The 19,952-nt window shown below is 37.6% G+C and overlaps 1 protein-coding gene across 13 annotated transcripts in view; it reads right to left on the reverse strand.

The window, feature by feature from the left end:
- BNC2 (basonuclin zinc finger protein 2) overlaps positions 1-19,952 on the reverse strand; it is a 404,537-nt gene that overhangs the window by 278,559 nt on the left and 106,026 nt on the right. For 10 of the 13 annotated variants that reach the window (XM_079113183.1, XM_079113184.1, XM_079113182.1 and 7 more), the window contains one exon: positions 4,957-5,082. The exons of the other annotated variants lie outside the window; for them this stretch is intronic. In XM_079113183.1, coding sequence (XP_078969309.1) covers positions 4,957-5,082 — 126 coding nt within the window. The remainder of the gene's footprint in view (positions 1-4,956; positions 5,083-19,952) is intronic. 13 annotated transcript variants of the gene reach the window in all.

A 19,952-nucleotide genomic window follows, 5' to 3' on the forward strand; every position in this document is an offset into this window, starting at 1 on the left:
GTAACAACTTTTGGAAGTGATTTCTGATACTTATGATGTTTTAACATTTAAAATGTTCCAAGAAAAGGACTGCACTACTAGCATGCCCTCAGTAGAGTATACTGGCCCTAAGTACTAAATCCTAAACTTAAAAAGGAAGAAAAACATTTTCACAGGACTTTAATAAAATCCAATTTATAGATTGCTGCAACTAAATATTTTTTTTCTGTAACTTTTGAGCGGGCACCTTATCAAGCATTTTATGTCATGTTTGTTTTTTAGTAATATGTTAAAAAGTCAGAAACATATTCTAAACCATACTACAGATCCTAACGTCTTAGTAATTAAAAGTTGTAATTACAGGAAAATTTTATTTTTAAAAACCTTTTTGCATGTAACTACACACTGTGCATGTACCCTCAATGAGATCCAATTAGTTACAAAGAATTTGCATTTCAGTTAGTGTGGGATAACAAGACTATAGGGAGGCACAATGCAATCCCACCAGCAGAGTAAGAAAGTGTGTTCTTTCTTGTTAGCTCTGTAAGCAATAATTCCCACAACTGACTGTTTAAAATGTTACTGATCTTTTCAATATTTGGGTACTGAGGTGGGTTTTAGACCTTTCCTTCCATTTTCTAAAAATGAATAAAATAAAATAAATATATAAATAAACCACATGTTGATGCAAAAAACAGTACTAGAAGAAGCAAGTGAAAGGATCTTGCTTTGCATAATTATTCGTGGTGTGCATTTTGTTGTTTTGTTTTTAAGGACAGAAGCACTGCATACTTTCTATTTTGTTCCTAAAAAGTCCCTTGCTTTCTTAAATTAAGTTCTATAACTGGGAACAGAAAAACTTCACTGAGATAATTCTATGTAAATATATATGGTTTTGTGATAAAGACACACATGCACTACACTGAGAAAGTACTCAAGGACTTTTTTTTTCTAGCTATGTTTCCAACAATGTAAATCTTGAGCAAATATAAAATAAATGTATAGTTTGTATACACAATTTAAGAAGCATCTCCAGGACGTCTGCTGGTTTACAGAACAATACCTGTAATTCCCTGGGTTCAGTTCAGCAGCTGTTAACAGATTCTGTAATCTGTAATGACAGTAAACTGGCCTTTGCTCTTCCTTTTATTCACTATTCATTTTCAAGGCTTGGTTAAGTACAGAGCTGGGTTAAAGATCAGTGGTTTTTCATGTGACACACGCTGGTATTCATCTAATGGCTTGTCAAGACAAAACTGTCCCTGTTCTTGCCAAAATAATAAAAATGACGCTCCACATCGCATGACAATCAGCACTTCCTTATGGCAAACAACTCAAGCTTTTGTAATTCACTTATTTTATAGAAAAAAAAAATGTGAACTTCCCATTTTGTATGTGGGATCAGACTGCCATTCTGAAAGGAATTTTGAATTACGTTTTCCCCTCTTAACTCTAGAGCAACATGTAAACTAGTTTCTAATCAAACCAGACTTTGCCATATAAAAATAATGCTGAGGCTCAAATTTGTGATGCATTAAGGTATATAACTTAATATATGCAAATTATGCAGAAGCAGCAGGCTGGACTCAGTCACAGAGGTGGGGCAACCAATTGAGGAAATGTCATTTTTCTTGAGAACAAAGTATGGGACTTGCTTTGCAACATCTGTTGGGCTGTGTGAAATGTTAACAGATGTCTTAAGTGGAAAAAAAAAAAAAAGAATTAATAAAGGAAACCTCCTCTGAACAGATAATCCACCCAAATTTCCATATTCCTAAGGAAAAAAAGTTGACAGCAGCCTTTTTCCCTTGTGAAACCTGCCATTCCTATTTTATTAAGTTTCATTTTCTATGTGAAGTTAAAAGGAAAAAAATTTTAACTCACTATAAAAAGAAAAAAAAAACTAAAAATAATTCAAATTCAGGTGTTCCCTTTGCAAATAATTAGATCATAATCTAAGTTGCTTTTTTTCCCTTGACTTACAGATGTAATTTGATGAGAGCAGAGTTAAACATTCATCCCTCCTTAAAACACACATACACATGCAGAGATGAACTATTATTCTGTTATTCTGCATGTTTTATGGAAAGTGAAGAAAGTGAGATTTAAAAGTAGTTCTTGTGAGTTCTGATATGAACTGTCATCTTTATTCATGAAGGTACTCATCTGCACAATTAAGATTCACCTAACATTTACACCTAAATCTTTGCTTTCCAACTGGCTCCTAATTTTTTTCCATTACCATCCTTGTAAGGGATGAAACACTGTCTTTTAATAGTCAAGTGTTCCTGAGTAGTAACATCTGATGGTTGTGAAAACTTTTGGAGTACTAGCTGGATTTAAAGTTTAGGGGACCTGGAAAACTTAACTTGCTTATTTAAGAATTCTCCTTAGTGTTTCAATTTATTAGATAATCTAGCCAAATCTAAATGTAGCAGCCCTTAATTCAGATTAAAAACATGACACATGCATGCCAACTACTGAACCTAATTCAGTGCCTATGTGCGAATGAATTCGACTGTACATCTGCATTCTTCTATACATCTTCCTCTTTGGAGATATCTAATCTATTGCTTATTCATATAAACATTTAGGACATGAATTTGGGATAATAGTTTATGGATTAACTAATTCAAAATGCACTTAAGGATATCTAAGTATTCAAATAAGGAAAGAAAAAATTCAGCTGCCGTCTTTGACAGTCTCAATCACTGTCCCTGAAAGTCTGTGTTAGAATTGTACATGTTACTTCCTATTTACAACAATAACTTTGCCAGATGCTCTGGCGGCCTGGGCTGGGCATTTCAATACATAGAAGCCTCAGTTAGAACAGCCTGAAGATTTCAGGGGACGAGATCATGGTTCATATTGTAAATAAGATGTACAGACATGCCTTCAGTTTTTGGTTAGTTTTCTGCCAATGTATTGTGGATCCCAAATCCTCTGGTGTTTACTACAGGGATACCACATGAGAGCACAAAACAAAAATAACTGTTCTGAAAAAAAAAAAATTCACCTACACTGAAGGGAAAAGGTAAGCACTAAAAACATCATTATATGACCAAGAGAGGAACACAGGCCTCCTAATGTAAGGCTTGGGTAGACATTGGGTTAAATCACTTTAAAGAGTAGCATGAATATCCCCCATGAATAAATAGTACCTAAAAGCTTTACCTTTCTACAGCAAAAGGGAGAAACTGCTCCAGTTGACACTTGTCTCTGTACCAACTGAAACAATCAATGTGATGCAGCATTTGCTGACAGCCACATCAGGGGCTCCTTTTCACAGAAATACATCAAGGAAATATCCAAATGCCATAACCCTTTGATAATGAAAAGGTCTGGCTAGGGTGTGGTAGATAAGGTAGTTGACAAAATGTTAGGGGAAGGATGGATCCTTGGAATCCAGGTTCAGATACAAAAGCATTTGAGGTCAGCCTTAATCTCAAGCCTACAAAAGATCAAACATTTTTACCTTACCTGTTTTGGTTTAAACACAGAAAAGTGGCTTTAATCTTTTCTCATGTGAAAGCAGTGACAGTGACTACTTTCTATCATAACTTACAGTCAACAGTTTATAATAAAATCTTCTGCACAAAAAGAACCAGTGATGTTTTTCCTCAAATTAATATGAAGAAATAGGGTAGGGCAAGGAAGATGAAGAGGGGAATTTCTTTCTTATGATCATGGATGCTGCAGGACTGTAAAGATAATATTAATTTTTTAATTTGCTTCCTTCTAAAAGACTGCAGAGTGAGAAATTTGCAGCCCCAATAAAAAATGTCATAGTAATAATTTAAATTATTGTCAGAAAGGAAGATTGAGATTCAGAGACAACCAAGAAAATCATGTTGCAGGGCAGGCTCAATACATTATAAAATTATTTGAAAATACAACAATGCCTTCAGAATTATCACATACAAAAGCAATACTATAGATAATACTCCCTTATATGCAATTCACAAACCTAAAAAATAAATTTAAATAGTGAAATCTCAATATAAAGTTTCATCATAAAACAGACTATTTTATATACATACATATTTAAATGAAAAATGTGGAAACAGTAAATTTGAATGATCTTGGAAATTGTTTTCAAAGTTAAGAAAGCCAGAAGATGCCAGCACTAACATACTAACCTACTAACAGCACTAACATACTAACCTACTAACAGCACTAACATCAAGTTAAAAAATAGGAAGAATTAACAAGTTAACATTTGGAGGGGGGGGGTATCAGGGATTGAACCAAGGGGCACTTTACCACTGAGCCACATTCCCAGCCCTTTTTATTTTGAGATAGGGGATCGCTAAGTTGCTGAGGCTGGTCTTGAACTTGTAATCCTCTTGCCTCAGCTTCCCAAGTTGCTGGGGTTATAGGTGTGTGCCACCACATCCAGTTTAACAGGTAACTTTAAGAGGTCAGTAGGTAACTACCTGCCAGTGGCTGGGGAAGGGCCTGAGGGAAGCTTTTGAGGTAACATTGCTTATCTCCATCTAGTTGGTGGCAGTGGGCACATTCACCTTATAAAAATTCATCAATCTGTACACTTACAATTGCTATACTTTTCCATGTGTACACTACATTTCAGTTCTAAAAATTTACTATTAGTGGTACTACTACTAAAAACAGTGATAACAGTAAACTGTCCATAGAACTACATAGGGAGGGGCGAGGAAAGATAAAGGAAAATATAAATAAGGAAGGGTGGAGAAGTGAACAGATTGATGAAGGCGGGTACTTTATCACAAGATCATTCAAATAACGGCCACTAAATCTACTGCTTGCAACAATTTCTTCATAGGCAAGAAGTGTTAGGAAGCAAGTAAATATCTGAGTTTCATAGCATGAGGATGAGTGTGAAAAGACAGCAGAAGAGTGGAAGAAAGAATGATTAGGTGAGAGAAACCTCAGTAGGTCGTGAAAGCATGTGAGCATATCATAACCAAGCGACTTAAATGGAAAAGAGCAACGTACCTCAAGTTGAGTTGCATCAACCCCGCAACATGGGACCTTGAAATGTGCTTGCCAGTCTTGTTCACTAAGCCTGCCCTCTGACTTGTAATTAAGGCGATTTGGAGGTGGGGTGGGCACAAAGCGTGCCTGTTGAGAGATGGGGAAAGGAAATTACATATACCCTGTAGACAGTATTACTTATAAGCACTGAGTATACATCAAGACAGATTTTTTTAAAACTGCAATTATAATATACTCCTCTAATCACCCAAACACCTTTTTTAAACAGCTAATAGTTTCTAAGGCGTACGGCAGCCAACAGTTATATAAACAAACCCTGGAGAGAATAAAAGTAACAAAGCAGGAATAACTGAATAATTTGCTGACTGGTGATGAATGTACTTTGGTCCTCAGTCTCTTTATCTCCTTTTCCCCCCTCTGACCCCACCCCTTGGCAGGGCTGGGAATGGAAACCCAGGGCCTATGCATGGTAAGCAAGTGCCCTACCACTGAGCTATACCCGCAGCCCACTCAATTTCTTCACTTTGTTGGGGTCAATGCTGGGGATTGAATCTAGGACCTCACACATGCCAGAACAGGTTCTGCCACTGAGCTATACCCTATCCCCTAGCTCAATTTCTTACTCCCTTTTCTCATACTTGTTATTGAAAGAGTCATTAAATATTTTAGCCACTATTAGGGAAGTTTTATCAAGGCCTTGAAAAGCTGTGAGGAACACGAAAGTTCCTGGTCACAAGAAGTTTACAATTTAGTACAGAAGCCATACACAAAAAGCACCATATATAAAAACAGAATATGGTAAGAGAAGCAGTAGCAGAATTCTATTTGAGAAAAAGATTCCTTCCAGCCAGTATGATAAAAGAAAGTTTCTAAGCAGACATGGCCTTTTCTCTGGGACATGAAGAACTTGTAGTATTTCCACATAAGTGATCCAATTTGATTAGAACACAAGGTAGGGAGTGTGTAGAGCAATTAAGAATCGAAGATGGAGGACCAATAGGTGTTGCTATAACGGTAAGAGTTCTACAGTCCACTAGAAAAAGTGGCTGTTTCCCCAGTGACTTGGGAAGCTGAAACAGGAAGACCATAAGTTTGAGACCGGCCTCAGAAACTAAGTAAGGCCCTAAGCAACTTAGAAAGATCCCGCCTCAAAATAAAAATAAATAGGCTGGGGTTGTACCTCAGTGGTGGACCACTTGCCTAGCACATGTGAGGCACTGGATTCAGTCCTTAGCACCACATAAAAATAAATATACTATATCCATCTCCTACTAAAAATAGAAATAAATAAATAAATAGGACTGGGGATGTAGCTCAATGGATAAGTGTCCCTGGGTTCAATCCCAGGTACTTTAAAAAAAAAGGCTTACTATTTATCACATTATCCAGGAACCATCAATACTAGAAGATTCCAGAAGGTTTATGTGGCAATAGCACAATGAACTGAAGTGTGAAAAGAAAGACATGAAGAGATGAACTAGGAAGCTATTATAATAAACTGGGTAAATGATTCCAGGAAATAGGGCTGGGGGTGTGACAATCAAGAAAAAAGATACATGAGGACAAAACCAAAGGAACAAGAATGATTGACAGGCTGAGAGTAACAAATGAGAAGAGTCAATGAAGACACCAGTGCTCTGATAGTCTGAACAAAGGAAAATTATAGCACCATCAACAGAAATGGGGATAAACTAGTTTGCCGGAATATATACCAACCTCAGTTTAGGGTAAAAGCAGACCATGTAGATGGCCAGGCAACTAGAAATGTTCAGACAACAGACTGATACTGGAGTCATCAGATCTGAGAACCATCTATATATACATGACACAAATGGTAAAGAATGTGACCACAGCATCTTAGGGGACACCTATAGTTATTGAGGGAGAAGACAGAAGGAGCAGTGTTAACAGGACCATCAGACCTAATGTTCTAAACAGCAAGGGAAGACAGTTTCAGGACGTAGGATGGTCAAGAGTTTTAAATACTTCAATAAACAATACTATATTCAGGGTATAATAAAATCAAGAGTGGCAATACAATAGTAAGAACAAAACAAACTGGTACTGATGAATACCAAATTCAGAACAACGCTTAAGGAACAGGAGGAGGAAATAGGGGGCTTGGCAGTGACTGGCATAATATAATTTGAATGGTAACCTAGAGTACTTCAGATATCTGCGTCTGTACATGGTAGTTCTTAACTTTGGGGAAATGGGCATTCAATATAGCATTCCCAATATGTAGGTGGTTGAAATATTTTATAACTGTATTTTGTGTTGCAAGAGTTTTCTAATAGGTATATAGAGAATGAAAAGCATATAGAATCCACATTCCACAGGAATTAAGAAGTAAGCAATTTGTAAAGGAAAGAAGCAGAAAAGATGAAACAATTCTTTGAAAAAAAAATTTCAAGCAAGAAAAATTTGATCTAAAACATTAGCAGGGCTTTGGAGAAGTTGTAAAAATGAGTAGACAGGTTTTTTTTGTTGTTGTTGTTGTTGTTGTTTTTTCACTAAAAGAAGAAAAATAAAAACTGCCTATGATAGGCAAAGGGGACAAAACCAGGGGAGAAAAGGATATTGAAGATCTAAGCCAGAGGGGAAATGATATAAAAGGGTCCTAGGAGAGAGTATGGTCAAGAACACAAATGAAACTGGTGTGGCAGTGCAAGTCCTAATCCCAGCAGGCTGGGCGGCCGAGGCACAAGGACCGTGAACTCAAGGTCACAGTGAGATCCAGTCTCAAAAAAATATATAGAAAAATTTTAAAGTAGAGGTTAAAAAAAAAAGAACACAAGTGAAAACATGCCCCTTTAGGAAGAAAAATAGATTTTTTTCCCCTCAGAAACCAAAGGTAAAAGATAAAAATTCCATGGCTTAAAGAAAAAATACACACACACACACACACACACACGTATTAAAATGCTCTCATCTTAAAATTTAACTATATATTTCCCCCACTAAATTGTACACTTGTTATAAAAGGGACAGAATTCACCCATCTTTGGTCGTCCAGGCCTAACAGACACTTAAACATAAATATGTATTCAATAAATGATAGCCTAGAAAATATAGGATGAATCATCCCAGAAAAACAAAAGTTGAAGTTACCTATTCAGAGAGGCACAACAGGAAGAAATCAAGGACTACTAAGAAAGGAGGAAAGGTTTGGTCCAGTTGGAGAGGATAAAATGAAACTCAGAATCGAGAAATGTTAAATAAAAGAAATGGTAGAAAGCAGAAAGGACTTGGCCTTGGTTTCTACACAAGCATGTCCAGTCACAAGCAAGCTGTCTGGGTCTAAGACGGTGTGATTCAGACTTCCCAGTTCGGGAACTAGCAAGGAGTTCTCAATGCAAAGAGCAAAACTTTTTGCTCCAAAACATACATCCTAATGGCAACAGCACATCGTAAACAATTACAATGGGTATCACACAGCGCACCCATGGCAAGTAGTTCTCATAAAGAAAATTAAGACACAGAATTGATTTTGGATGAAATTATTTAATCTTTATTTAGACATACCAAATCCTAAATGTTTACTACGTAGTTTTTTAAATGTCTGTGAATTTATAACTGGCTAAGGAAATTCCCCAAAGCAATCAAAGATCAAAATTCTTTACACTATGTTACACATGGGATTTCAATGAAGGACCAGGCGATGTGGAAGAATATTAATTCATTAACAAACATGAGATAAAGCTGAGGAGAATTGAGTTCCTATCCCTACTGTCTGATTCTGACCTCCAGGACTACAACTATGGTCCAAAGTCACACCGACTCTCAAAGGTTGCATTAATAGAACTCAGCACTGTAAGTCCAGAATCCCTCTAGGGAACAGGGAAATGATGGGGTCCATCGCCTGGTCAATATCAGCAGCCACCAAAGAGTCACCACAGGGATATGGGACAAAGACATTCATCAGCCACTATAGCCTGTCTTCCTAACAAGAGTCCTTTCTGTGAGGACCACTGTCTAAGTGACCTGACACAAAGCTTTATAAAGCAGCATTAATACTGTGGGCCAAAATGAGATTGATCTTTGAGCTTCGTGGTCTCCTGTTGTCAACAGTGCATTATAAAACCAATACTAAATACTTTATAAACAGGTCTCCCTACAGTGTATTAGAAAAACAGTGCATATTTCATGCCCCATAGTTAGGTAGCCACATATCCATCAGACTAATAAATTATTTATTGGGTACTCAGAAGTGCAATAAGAGTCAATAAACTAACTTCTGGATACTTATAAGCTACTATTTCACTGGAAATTATAACTGAATGATAAAACTATCTCACAGACTGGATGGTGGATGGGAAATCCTAGATCTCTCAAATACAGTGTTAGAAGGAAACACAGGCCTCATGAATGAGAAGGGACAAAAGGCCCTATGCCCTGTAAAGAGTCCTGGTTATTGAAAGCACCACCCAACCCCATGCTTGCTTCCTTTCTCCTGTGTATAGATTCCTTTGGTTCTACCATCCTTGGACACAGATGAAGGACATAAAAACTAGTGGTAACATTTCTAACACACCCTGACTCAAGCCAGATGACAACTACCACTAATGGTTTGCAGTTGACATCTCCAGAGAAACTATACAATGACTTGAGGGTAAAAGCTTTCTGCTACATGCACAGTATGGAATTTGAATTCTAAGGTTAAAGACTCACTGTCCCCGTACCCCTATTTTTGATTAAAGCACCCAAGCCTGTGAACATCCTATGATACAGTCCCTGGTGCCTGGTCTAACATGATTAGGCATCTCATTTCTGGTTGCACCCCTCTGATAGAGAACCTTCTGTTCTGGAATGGATTCCAGCCCATCAAGAAAGAATTTCTTCAGCTGGGAGTTATTTCTCAAACTATCAGAGGCGTGGACCTTTGTGTAGTATTGTGGGTGCCATGGTTTCACATGCTGGCCACATTAATACTGGAGAGCAAGCATCTGTAACCCACAGCTGTGTGTGCTCCAGCCCCAAAGCACCCGCAAGGCTGATGCCAATGCAAACCACTCTTCCCATCCCACGTCGGAACCACACTGGTTTTCTTCAGCAGCCAGGCGCTGAGATACAGTTCTGAAAATGAAGGTTTTGGGTTCTTTCCATCCACATGATGGGTATAGAATGTTGAGAAGAATACTGCCAGAGGGACTGGCACTTTTATTCTCCCCATCCCACACCAAGTGAACAAACCATAAAGAGCTTTATAGTGTCAAAGGGTGTTCAAAAGTCCCCCGGGGGAATAACAAAAATGGAAAAATACATAGATTTTCTTCCACACTGTTTTCATTTTTCTTCTTAGTGTCTTATATTTTACCCCTATTGAGTGGAGTTTTTAAGGTTGAAAATATTTTATGTGGGTAGAAAAAAAGATGTAGAAATAAACGAAAAATATGGGAGAGACTTGATTTCACATCACTTCTTCAGAAAGACCTCCCCAAATCCTAGAAATCATGAAAGCTGATGTAAAAACATGAAACAAGACTAGTTACTTTGTATTATTTTTGCTACTACAACCACTACTGCTGAGATGATTATTCATATTAATGAGTTTGGTATGTAGACAAACTATAAAAGACGCAGTCTCTGACCTCAAGTACTTATCTCTGTCTTTTGGGATTTACTCCTCCTGCTAGATTTACTTTTATTCTTCATACCCGTGCCCAGAGGAAGTGATCATCACTCAGGACTTGGACCATTTCCATGGGTGGGGTTTAAATATGGCAACAAGAAGAAAGAGAACTTTTGCCCTTGGACACAAAGGTGGCCCCAAAGCTCAGGATGTCTAGTTTGTGGCAAAAAGAAATAAAAACTCCCTGTGAAAATTTTACACTGGTCTCACTGAGCTCTATCAGAAAAAAAAAAAAATTCTTACAAAGTGTGAAAGTACATAGTATTCCATTGCCTAATCACATCAAGCACATATAAGCACAAACCATGTCCCTCTACACTAAAGATGGTGAGACACCAGTCTCTACCTTCCCTTATAATTAGTTATGTTTTGCATATGTGCTTAGAAAACATGTAGAACAGATGCATTCAGGGTGTCAATGGTGCCCGGTAGTTAAACGCCAAATTTAAAGTGAGATTACTTGGGTTTCACTCTATGTAGAAACATTTGCCATTTGTGGAACCTCAGCAAAATTGTTACGTAGTCAAAACTGTTCATCTCTAAAATGGAAATGATCTTACTAATTCACATAATTAAATGTTTTTAACACAAAAGAGAGAGGTACATAGCTCAGTGGTGTAGTGCTTGCCTAGCATGTGCAAAGCCCTTGTTTTGATTTCTAGCAGTTGTGTGGGGGTGGGGGAGAGGCAGAGGGGAGGAAGGGATCTCAAACAAGAAGGCTGAAAGCAAAGTTTGGCCTCACATACATTTTGGTCAGCTCCCTAAGTGAGAGGGTATGAGTGGGCATGTGTGTTTAATTAGTGACCAACAAGAAAAATTCAAGAAACTTTATTATTTTAAAATATTATTATCAGCTGCTAGGGATGGGGGTTGGTAGAGAGAGAAAAAAGGTAAGATGTCAAGGAGTTAAAGATAAGGCAACAAAATCTATGTTCCTTCCTGATAGCAGTGGGGGACCGGGGATGGTCACTCTTTGTAGCTTGCAATCTCAGCTGGGCAGTCACCACTACTCCCCAGTGTATTAAATCCCACCTGTTTCCCTCAATTCATTATTTGTCCAGCCACTATAGCCATCTGAGTTTGTGACATCTGGCCTGTAAGTCACTCCACATTAATCTAGCATATATGGAGAATTCATTCACACATAAATGAAGGTCATATTTAAATAAAATGTCAAGTACCAAGAATGTTTTCTATTGCCTCTGCTACAATTACAGACATGTGCTCTGCGATAGCTATTTCAGGAATAATAGTTCTCAAATATATTTATTTTTAACCAATGAAGACCTTGTTTTTAAAAGATGTTAATATTGAATATACAGGACAATACTTACAATGCCAGAGCCCCTTGACCTCAGTTGCCTAAGACATCTACACAGAATTATAAGGCTGTACAAAAAAATTTTTTTAGAAAACTGACCTAAGCTGACTGCTTGAACATTTAATGAGGGAAAAGGGAAACTGAGGCAAGGTCACAAAATAAGCAGATGGCAGAGCTTGGACAATTTTTCAGGGTCTTTGTTACCCAAAATACTTATACTAGAGTTCACAGTGGTGGTCCCAAGGATGGAAAATCAACTAGTATTCCAGTGTTGCTCTTACTGACGTATGAGAACTGACTACTAAATTTTCAGGCAGTTTATAAGCAAGGAGACTTCACGTTGGTAATTTGAAATGGGCCATGTTGAGAACCCTTACAAGAACAGTCAGCAAATGCTACAAATCAGAGCTCCTGTGTAGAACACCATGAACTAGTTGTCCAACTTTTACAAGCACCATCCCTGGCTGAAATTCTGACATTTGGCTAAGTTAGGCACCTTTACGTGATACACATGATCAAGTATGGGTCCATTTACTCCCCTCTAGAGCTCTCAAGGCCAAGTCATACTCTTAAGAGTTACAGAACAAAATAACTGATGTACAAGTTTGGAGTCCTTACTACGTGTAAAGCATTGTGATAAGTTTTATAAGATACAATTATAGTAAAAGCACCATATCCAGAGGTCTTATGAAATTAATAATTCTGGATAACCAGAGTCTAGGGGATGGTACCTTACATTTAATGAACACCTGCTGTATGCCAGGTTCTATGCAAAGCATAAAGTATTTTTTCATTTGTTCTTCACAGGTCCTATGAGAGGTATTATTATTCTCATCTTACCAATAAGGAAACTGATGCTAAGAGAATTAAGTCACTTTACCAAAGTCTTATATTAGTGTCAAAGCAGGAATTTAAGACCAAGCTGGTCTTATTTCAAAATATGTGTTCATCCCACTATCCTGCACTGCCTCTCTAGGTTTCTATGACGTCAGAAAAAAATTTTCTTAAAGGGTGTTGCATGTCACCCTATGTCTTTAAATAGGACATATCTTTCAAGACAAATAATTTTTTTCTTTTTGAATACCAACTGATATGGAGTGATACCTTGAGGGTTTACAGAGGGAGCAAAGAAAATCTGAGAATGTGCTATATTTCAAATTCAACAATATACCATTTTATTCTTCCATAGTTAATGGTAATTACTTATTATATAGCCAATGTCTGCCTTCCCCCCACTTCTATAAAATGTTACTACTATACTATGAGTCTTTCCAAAGTAATATTAAGTAGTAATTAAGAATGAAAAAGTTCAGTACTGGCAAGAAACACCTCCAAGTAAATCATGAGTTAACAGCAAGATGCAGAACAGGAACCTAGTATATGACCATATATGTTTAAGAGAGAGAGGGAGAAGGAAGACGAGGAAAAAGAAAAACTAGAAGGAAGTTGTAAAATCATTTCACATTTAGGCTAAGCTACTTAAAGAAATACCTTCTGGGGAAGAAAAATACCCTCTGGTACAGAAACCTACTCTGAGAGGGGATGGGAAATTTGTTTTCTCTAAGCTTCAATGCTCTTTTTTTCACTGTTCATGATGTGTACATTTTAGCAATTAACAAAATAAAAAACAAAGGTAGTCTAATGAGGGCCCCAACAACCAAAAAGAATTTAAGAGCTTATGGTACTAGGCAAAATGGAAAGCTGCTATCTAAGCTTGGAAGCATTCTTTCATGTCTCCAGCATGCTCAAAACACTGTTTTTTGCCTAGTTCTCAACTATTCTCATATCAGCAATGGTGTAAGATTTAAAACGAGGTCTGCTAACTTTTCCTGATATACAGTACAGTTGGAGACCATAAACACACAAACAAAATTAAAGATGCAAATAACTGTTCTTTCTTACGAAAGATGTATCAAAAGTCAATATGCGTTGCTAACACTACTTCAAGGACCATAAGTAATTTGGTCACAAGAGGGCTATGACCCCAGTTTTGTGGGCTAAAGAGAATATCAAAAGGCAAGAGAAGAGAGCATTCCAAATGGGCAGGGAAGCAAGCATAGAAATAAGTGTAAGGAAGCACCGTTCCTGGGTAGAGGAAAGATATTAAGATATTAGAAAGAGAATATATTAGAAAACTATAGAGGCCTTGAAATTTGGACTTTTCAGGTTCTGAAGAGAAAGGTAAAATTGGAAGTTGTGTCTCAGGAACAGTGTATTGCTGTGTATTAGAAGTTGTGTTTCAGTTAGGAACAGAGCACAGTGTTTACCAGAAAAGCAAGACATATGAGGCAGAAATATTCATGTAGGGGATTTGTCTTGTATTCAAATATTTGTCTACAATATAACCTCCAAGAACAAGGGAGTATGGGGGGTTTCTGTCTGTATTGCAAGTATTCTACATGAACACTTGACACTACCTTAAGCACTAATAGAAAATGGACAGCCCAGGGCAGAACCAAGGACCTAAACTAGGTAAAAGAAACAAATTAACAATTTATAGTGTTTTGCTTCCTTTTACAAAGAATCTATAAGAACTAGTGCCTGTGTTTGAGGGAAAGAGTATCAATACCTGTGTATATATACAGTTAAAGTATGTCTAGCTGGAGAATATTTTCTGAAATTAATCATCCAACACTCAAATTATGCTCTGTCCTCAATTCTTTACCATATACTCCTAACTGGGCCTCTCATCCAATAGTATATGGCTCAGCACTCACATCTAGGTTGACCCTGTCACCTCCCTATCTCACCATTCTTGCCTGACATTATAAAGATGTTATACATAGTCTACATGTTTGACAAGGGATCATCTGTCCATGTCAGAAGGGAATGGGCATCTCTCCAGAGTGCGTGACATACTCCATCAATAAATGCAAATGCTCTCAAACAAGCTCTAGAATCCGCTGGATTTCTGCAATTGAATATCCCTCTCATATAGGTCCCAAACTCAATCTCTCTGAATTGAATCATAACATTCTTGCCATAACTGTTGCCTGTCCCATTTCACCATTTCACTAATGAACAGATAAGCTTCCTGCTCATCAAGGCTTAAAAGCAAATTTGTCCATTTCACCTCCATATTCTTACCATGTTTGGCATAGTGCCTAAATTTGGTTGACTAAATCAACACCAGATGAATAAATGAATGATAACAGTAACTCAGGAGCATCTATGCTAGGAAGATAAATTCAGGGTGTGCGTCCGTTGACTGTTCCCTCAGCAGCACTGGCAGGCATTCCTAACTGAGCGTAGAATTTTTTTTTCCCCCTTCTGGGTCACCTCAGCCTCTCAAAGCATTCATCACCAGTCAGTAAAAATTCATCCACAAAATAAAACATATTTGTTATCCCTGAACTATGCCTTTTTTCTTTTAAGTTCCAAGTTACTGTCATTTTTTAAAAGTTTTTCTAGTTTGAGCCCAAAAGAAAAAGGCATTAAGTTCCAAATTAAGTCTAGAACTATAAAAACAATCTTCTCTCCTATTGTGCTTAGACTTGATAAAGATACCAAGTATATTGTGAATACCTGAATACTAGATGAAAAAATGTAAAGTGAAGAGTTCGGCCTCCACAATCTCTTTAGCACACAAGTGCTAAATGCTTTCAAGGAAAACTAGGTGCCTCATCTAAGAGAGCAATGAAATCCCTCCGTCTGAGTCATCTTAGAATCCATCTCCATTCACTTTCAAGACACACCCTCCCTCCCAATTTCTCTTGCACTGCAGATTTATTTCTCTCAAACAAAAATTAATAAATACCACTAGACAAAGTGGTACATGCTACTCAGTAGGCTAACTCAGGAGGATCGTAAGATCAAAGGCCAACCGAGGCAATTTTGCAAGATCCTGTCTCAACATAAAAAATACAAAGGGCTGGGGATGTATCTGGTGGTAGAGCCACTGGGTTCAATCCCGAGTACCACAACAAATAAAATAAGTAACAAATTTCAAACACTGTGAAGAAACATTTTATATATATATATATATATATATATATATTTATTTATTTATTTATTTATTTAACAGTTTCTTTAGAAATATTAGCTCAAACCAGGCTCAGTGGTGCACTCCTATAGTCCCAGCTACAAAGACAGGAGACAGGACAGGAGGATGGAAAGTTCAAGGCCAGTCTGAGCAATCTAGTGAGACCCTATATCAAAATAAAGTTTTCAAAAGGGTTGAGGATATAGCACCTAAAACTTTCGCCTCAACATTTAGATAGTCCTTACCATATTAAAACAACTGTTCTGGGGGATAGTAGTAAGTCAAAAGAAAAGGTGCATGCTGTTGTACACAAAATAACCAGCTGACTGAAGCTGTGAATTAATCGTTTAATCTCAGAACTGAAATTCTCATGCAGTCTTGGAGAACAAGTCATTTTTATAAATGACTTGGCAATCACACATTCCAAAGACAGCCTCTCAAATTGCCAGATTAAAAAAATACAAGTTACACAAGAACCTGTGTACTTCTTTTCTAGATGCCACCCCTTTCTGAATAAACACATACCACTAAGCAAACAATCTCAACAATCTTTTTAAAGAGAAAAAGAAGTTGAATCATTTGCCATCTTTGTATAAAACAAAGAAATTGCAGAGGAGTGTGAGCTGGCAAGTCAGCCAAAGTGAAATGCATTCCACATGGTTAGCAGCCAGCAAGCTGAAGGAGGGAGAAAACCTGACACTTAAGGCTTCAAAATGATCACAGCCTACTAGGGTCTACTCTCAGTTTTGACTCCGGATGCACGTTTTAATAGTGACTAACACTTATGGAACTGCACAGAGCCTAATGTCAAGATGTTTCCATGTCCCTTAATATCATGCAAACATCCCAGGTCAAATATAACATGACACTAATAGTCTGGAAGCAAAGTGGATGACCAGAAACTGTATTTTATTTTAACAGATCTAATAGATTTCTCTTTGCAGTGGTTGTGGGAAAAGACATGGCAGAGTTTGAACATTAACAACGGTTGTTAAGGTAAAGCTTAATCCCAAATGTGTTAGCATAAAACTACCCACTTCAAAAAGATTTTAGAGTATATTTTATTAAATCCTGAAATGCATGTCCTGGTAAATTTCTATATAAATTTGATTTACAAATTCCACTGAAAATGTGCCACAGCTGGCAGAATAAATTACTACAATAAATCATTATTAAATAACTGTAAATCTTTGTAATGACATAATGCCTAACTAAAAAAAGTATGCAGAAGTGAACATTTGGTAGAAGAAAAGCACTCTTCACACAGAAAAACAAATTACAAAATTTACCATGCCAACACTACAATATGATTCAATGACTAAACAGGGAAATAAAATTCACATAAATAGTACTTAAATCTACAGTGGAGTTGTGTTCACTATTGCATCAAAACAAACCACATGGCAAGGAGTAAGAGACTCAGGTTTTTGACATTAACGATCACACTGACAACGGGTAAGTCTTATGCATAGAGCTCCATCCAATATTTTGCTAGACAATAAAAACATATTTCAGGTATCAATCACCAAGACCAGTTAGTCCTTCCTTCAATGCTTCATAAATATTCCTCTAAAATAATCTATTTCTCTACCTCTACCCTCTCCTCTGTATAGAACTCCACCTGACTTCAAAATAAACTTTTTCAAAAAAACATGTTACATTCTTTTTGATGGGGAGCAGATGGGTAGCTAGAGCAATCCATTACTTTAGATATCACTTGAAGTGAATCACTCCAAACACACCTGCCTTATTTAGCTCTCCCTAGCCTCCATTTGTCAAAGTACAGACACTTGGTACTCCTGTCGCAACCAACGGGGCTCATGGCTCCAGCCAGCAAGATGAGTTCCAGCTCAGTGACAGGTCCTAGAGTGCCTGCTTACAGCATGTGACTGCTGTTCCTGCCTCTCGGGAAGGGTAAATCATTAACTGACATTTTCACAACAGAAGAAGTGTCTAAGGTAAACCCATGAAAACTGTTAGTCTACCGAATATTGCACACTGCCAGTTGGTAAAATCTCTGCCCAGGTGATCACTGCCTACTCTTGTTTGTATTTATACTTCAGTTTACAGACACTAGTCTTCATAAAATGAAAAGATGTCCCTGAATGCCACCCCTAGCCATTTTTCTATTTGCCAAACGCAAGTCACCAAGAGTGTCTCTCAGTAAGAACCACTGTCTCTTCTAGCCCATGTAGGCTTCACCAATATAGGAGGCTGATTCAGGAAAGTCACCCTCACCCAATAGGCGAGCAAACTGAGCTGTCCAAAACACTAAAGGGCAAAGATGGCCTTATTTAGTCTACCTCACAATATTTTTATACATACAAATGGGACAGTATTTTCCCCCTGTATTTCATTTTCCAATTTGTTATAAGAGCAAAATGCTATCCCTTTTTCAAAATGGAGAAGCTGCTTCACTAAGATTATGAGCAAATGCGTTACCCAGAGGCACACTTGGGCCCCATGGTCAGCTATTTCTTCCCAATAAGATACTTCCCCCATTGCCTCCACTTCCAGTCCTTGTAAAGTCATTCCCAAGTATTGCTCACTCTCATGGGATAGCAAAGCATCCGTGCTATGGCCTCAAACCTGACACATTCCAGACCAAATAAATAAGCCAGTAAAACGATACCTAACTCTGTAAAGGCGAATAAACATCTAAAAGTAACTCGCGGAAACAACTGAAAATATTTCCAAATAAGCAAAAGTTCAAAGAGAAAGAGCAAGACAGCATGAGACAACATAACTCCAAAGAAGAGGGTTAGACGCAGCACTGGTGCAGGAAAACAGTCAAGAGGAGACCCAGGAAACCAGGAATGTACAATTCCATGAACAAGAAGAAAAGAGATTGAGGAGAGAAGCCAGGTAAGCACAAAAAACACTTATTAATACAAAAAGATGGCGGCTAGATTACAAGAGTGGGATGAACTAAATTTCTAGCTACATTACCCAGAAATCATAATCACAGACAAGAATGTTAGCCACTGCTAGGATCATGACTTCAGTACCAACCACTCAGGGTAATTTATTTGAGTTAACTTTGATCATACAAAAAAAGACAGGACCTTCTCCCTTCTTCCCTTCCCCATCTTCTATCCCCTAAACAACCTAGTCTATTCCTAGGCTTCAGTTACCAAATGTGTTGATGGGCACCAAATTCTCCCTGCAGCCTATGTTGCTCTTCTACATAACAAATGCATTCCCATCAGCTCCAAAGTAATGTCTAATAGCAACTTCAAACTTGACAACTCCTCACATTTGTCCCCCAGAACAGCCCACGTCAGTAAATGATACCATCCACCATTAAGGGGTTAAGAAAATGATTTTCTCATTTATAAAAAACAATTTTATCCTTCCTCACTTTTCTTAAGAGTGTTTCCTTGGAGACACAGTGAGTCTGAGTTCTTACTTTAACCTTTGGAACAGAGATAAATCTCTCTAGGGATGAAGCCCAGTCTCCAGTTTTTACAATGTAGAGATATCTTCAAGGTCATATATGGAATCAACTCCAGATATGTGAAAATAAACCTGAGTTTAATTCAAGTGCCTTTCATATGGGGTAAGGAAGACCATCACAGGAAGCAGCCCTTCGTCTCTGGAGATGAGAAACTGATCTACTTTATTTATCCTGCTTCTGTGTACAAACTGGGCGGTTTACTACATGTAGTCAACCGCTAAATCTTTCAAGTCTACCTCCTAAATATCTCTGTATCTATCTATTCTCCATTCCTTTGGCTACCACCATGGTACAAACTAGCATTCTTGGACAGTTGAAACAATATCCTATCTCAGATTTTTGCATTCACTTTTTCTCCATTCCAACCTATTCTCCAAACTACAGTTGCATTTCCAAAAATCCTTTAAGAGGCTTCTACAAGATTTGATCTCTGCCAACATAACCAGCTTCATCTCCTGACTCCTCCCAGTGATCACCCACTTCTCTCTGCTCCAGTCCTTCACCTTGTTTTAAAGCCTTTCACCTCCTCTTTCCTAAACCTCCTCATCTTCAGAGACTGTTTCTTTACCTGAACTAGAAAAGATTGTTACCTATTCCTATTCAG

The sequence above is a fragment of the Sciurus vulgaris genome (assembly GCF_902686455.1).
Source record: "Sciurus vulgaris genome assembly, chromosome: 15".
NCBI classification, from domain to species: domain Eukaryota; kingdom Metazoa; phylum Chordata; class Mammalia; order Rodentia; family Sciuridae; genus Sciurus; species Sciurus vulgaris.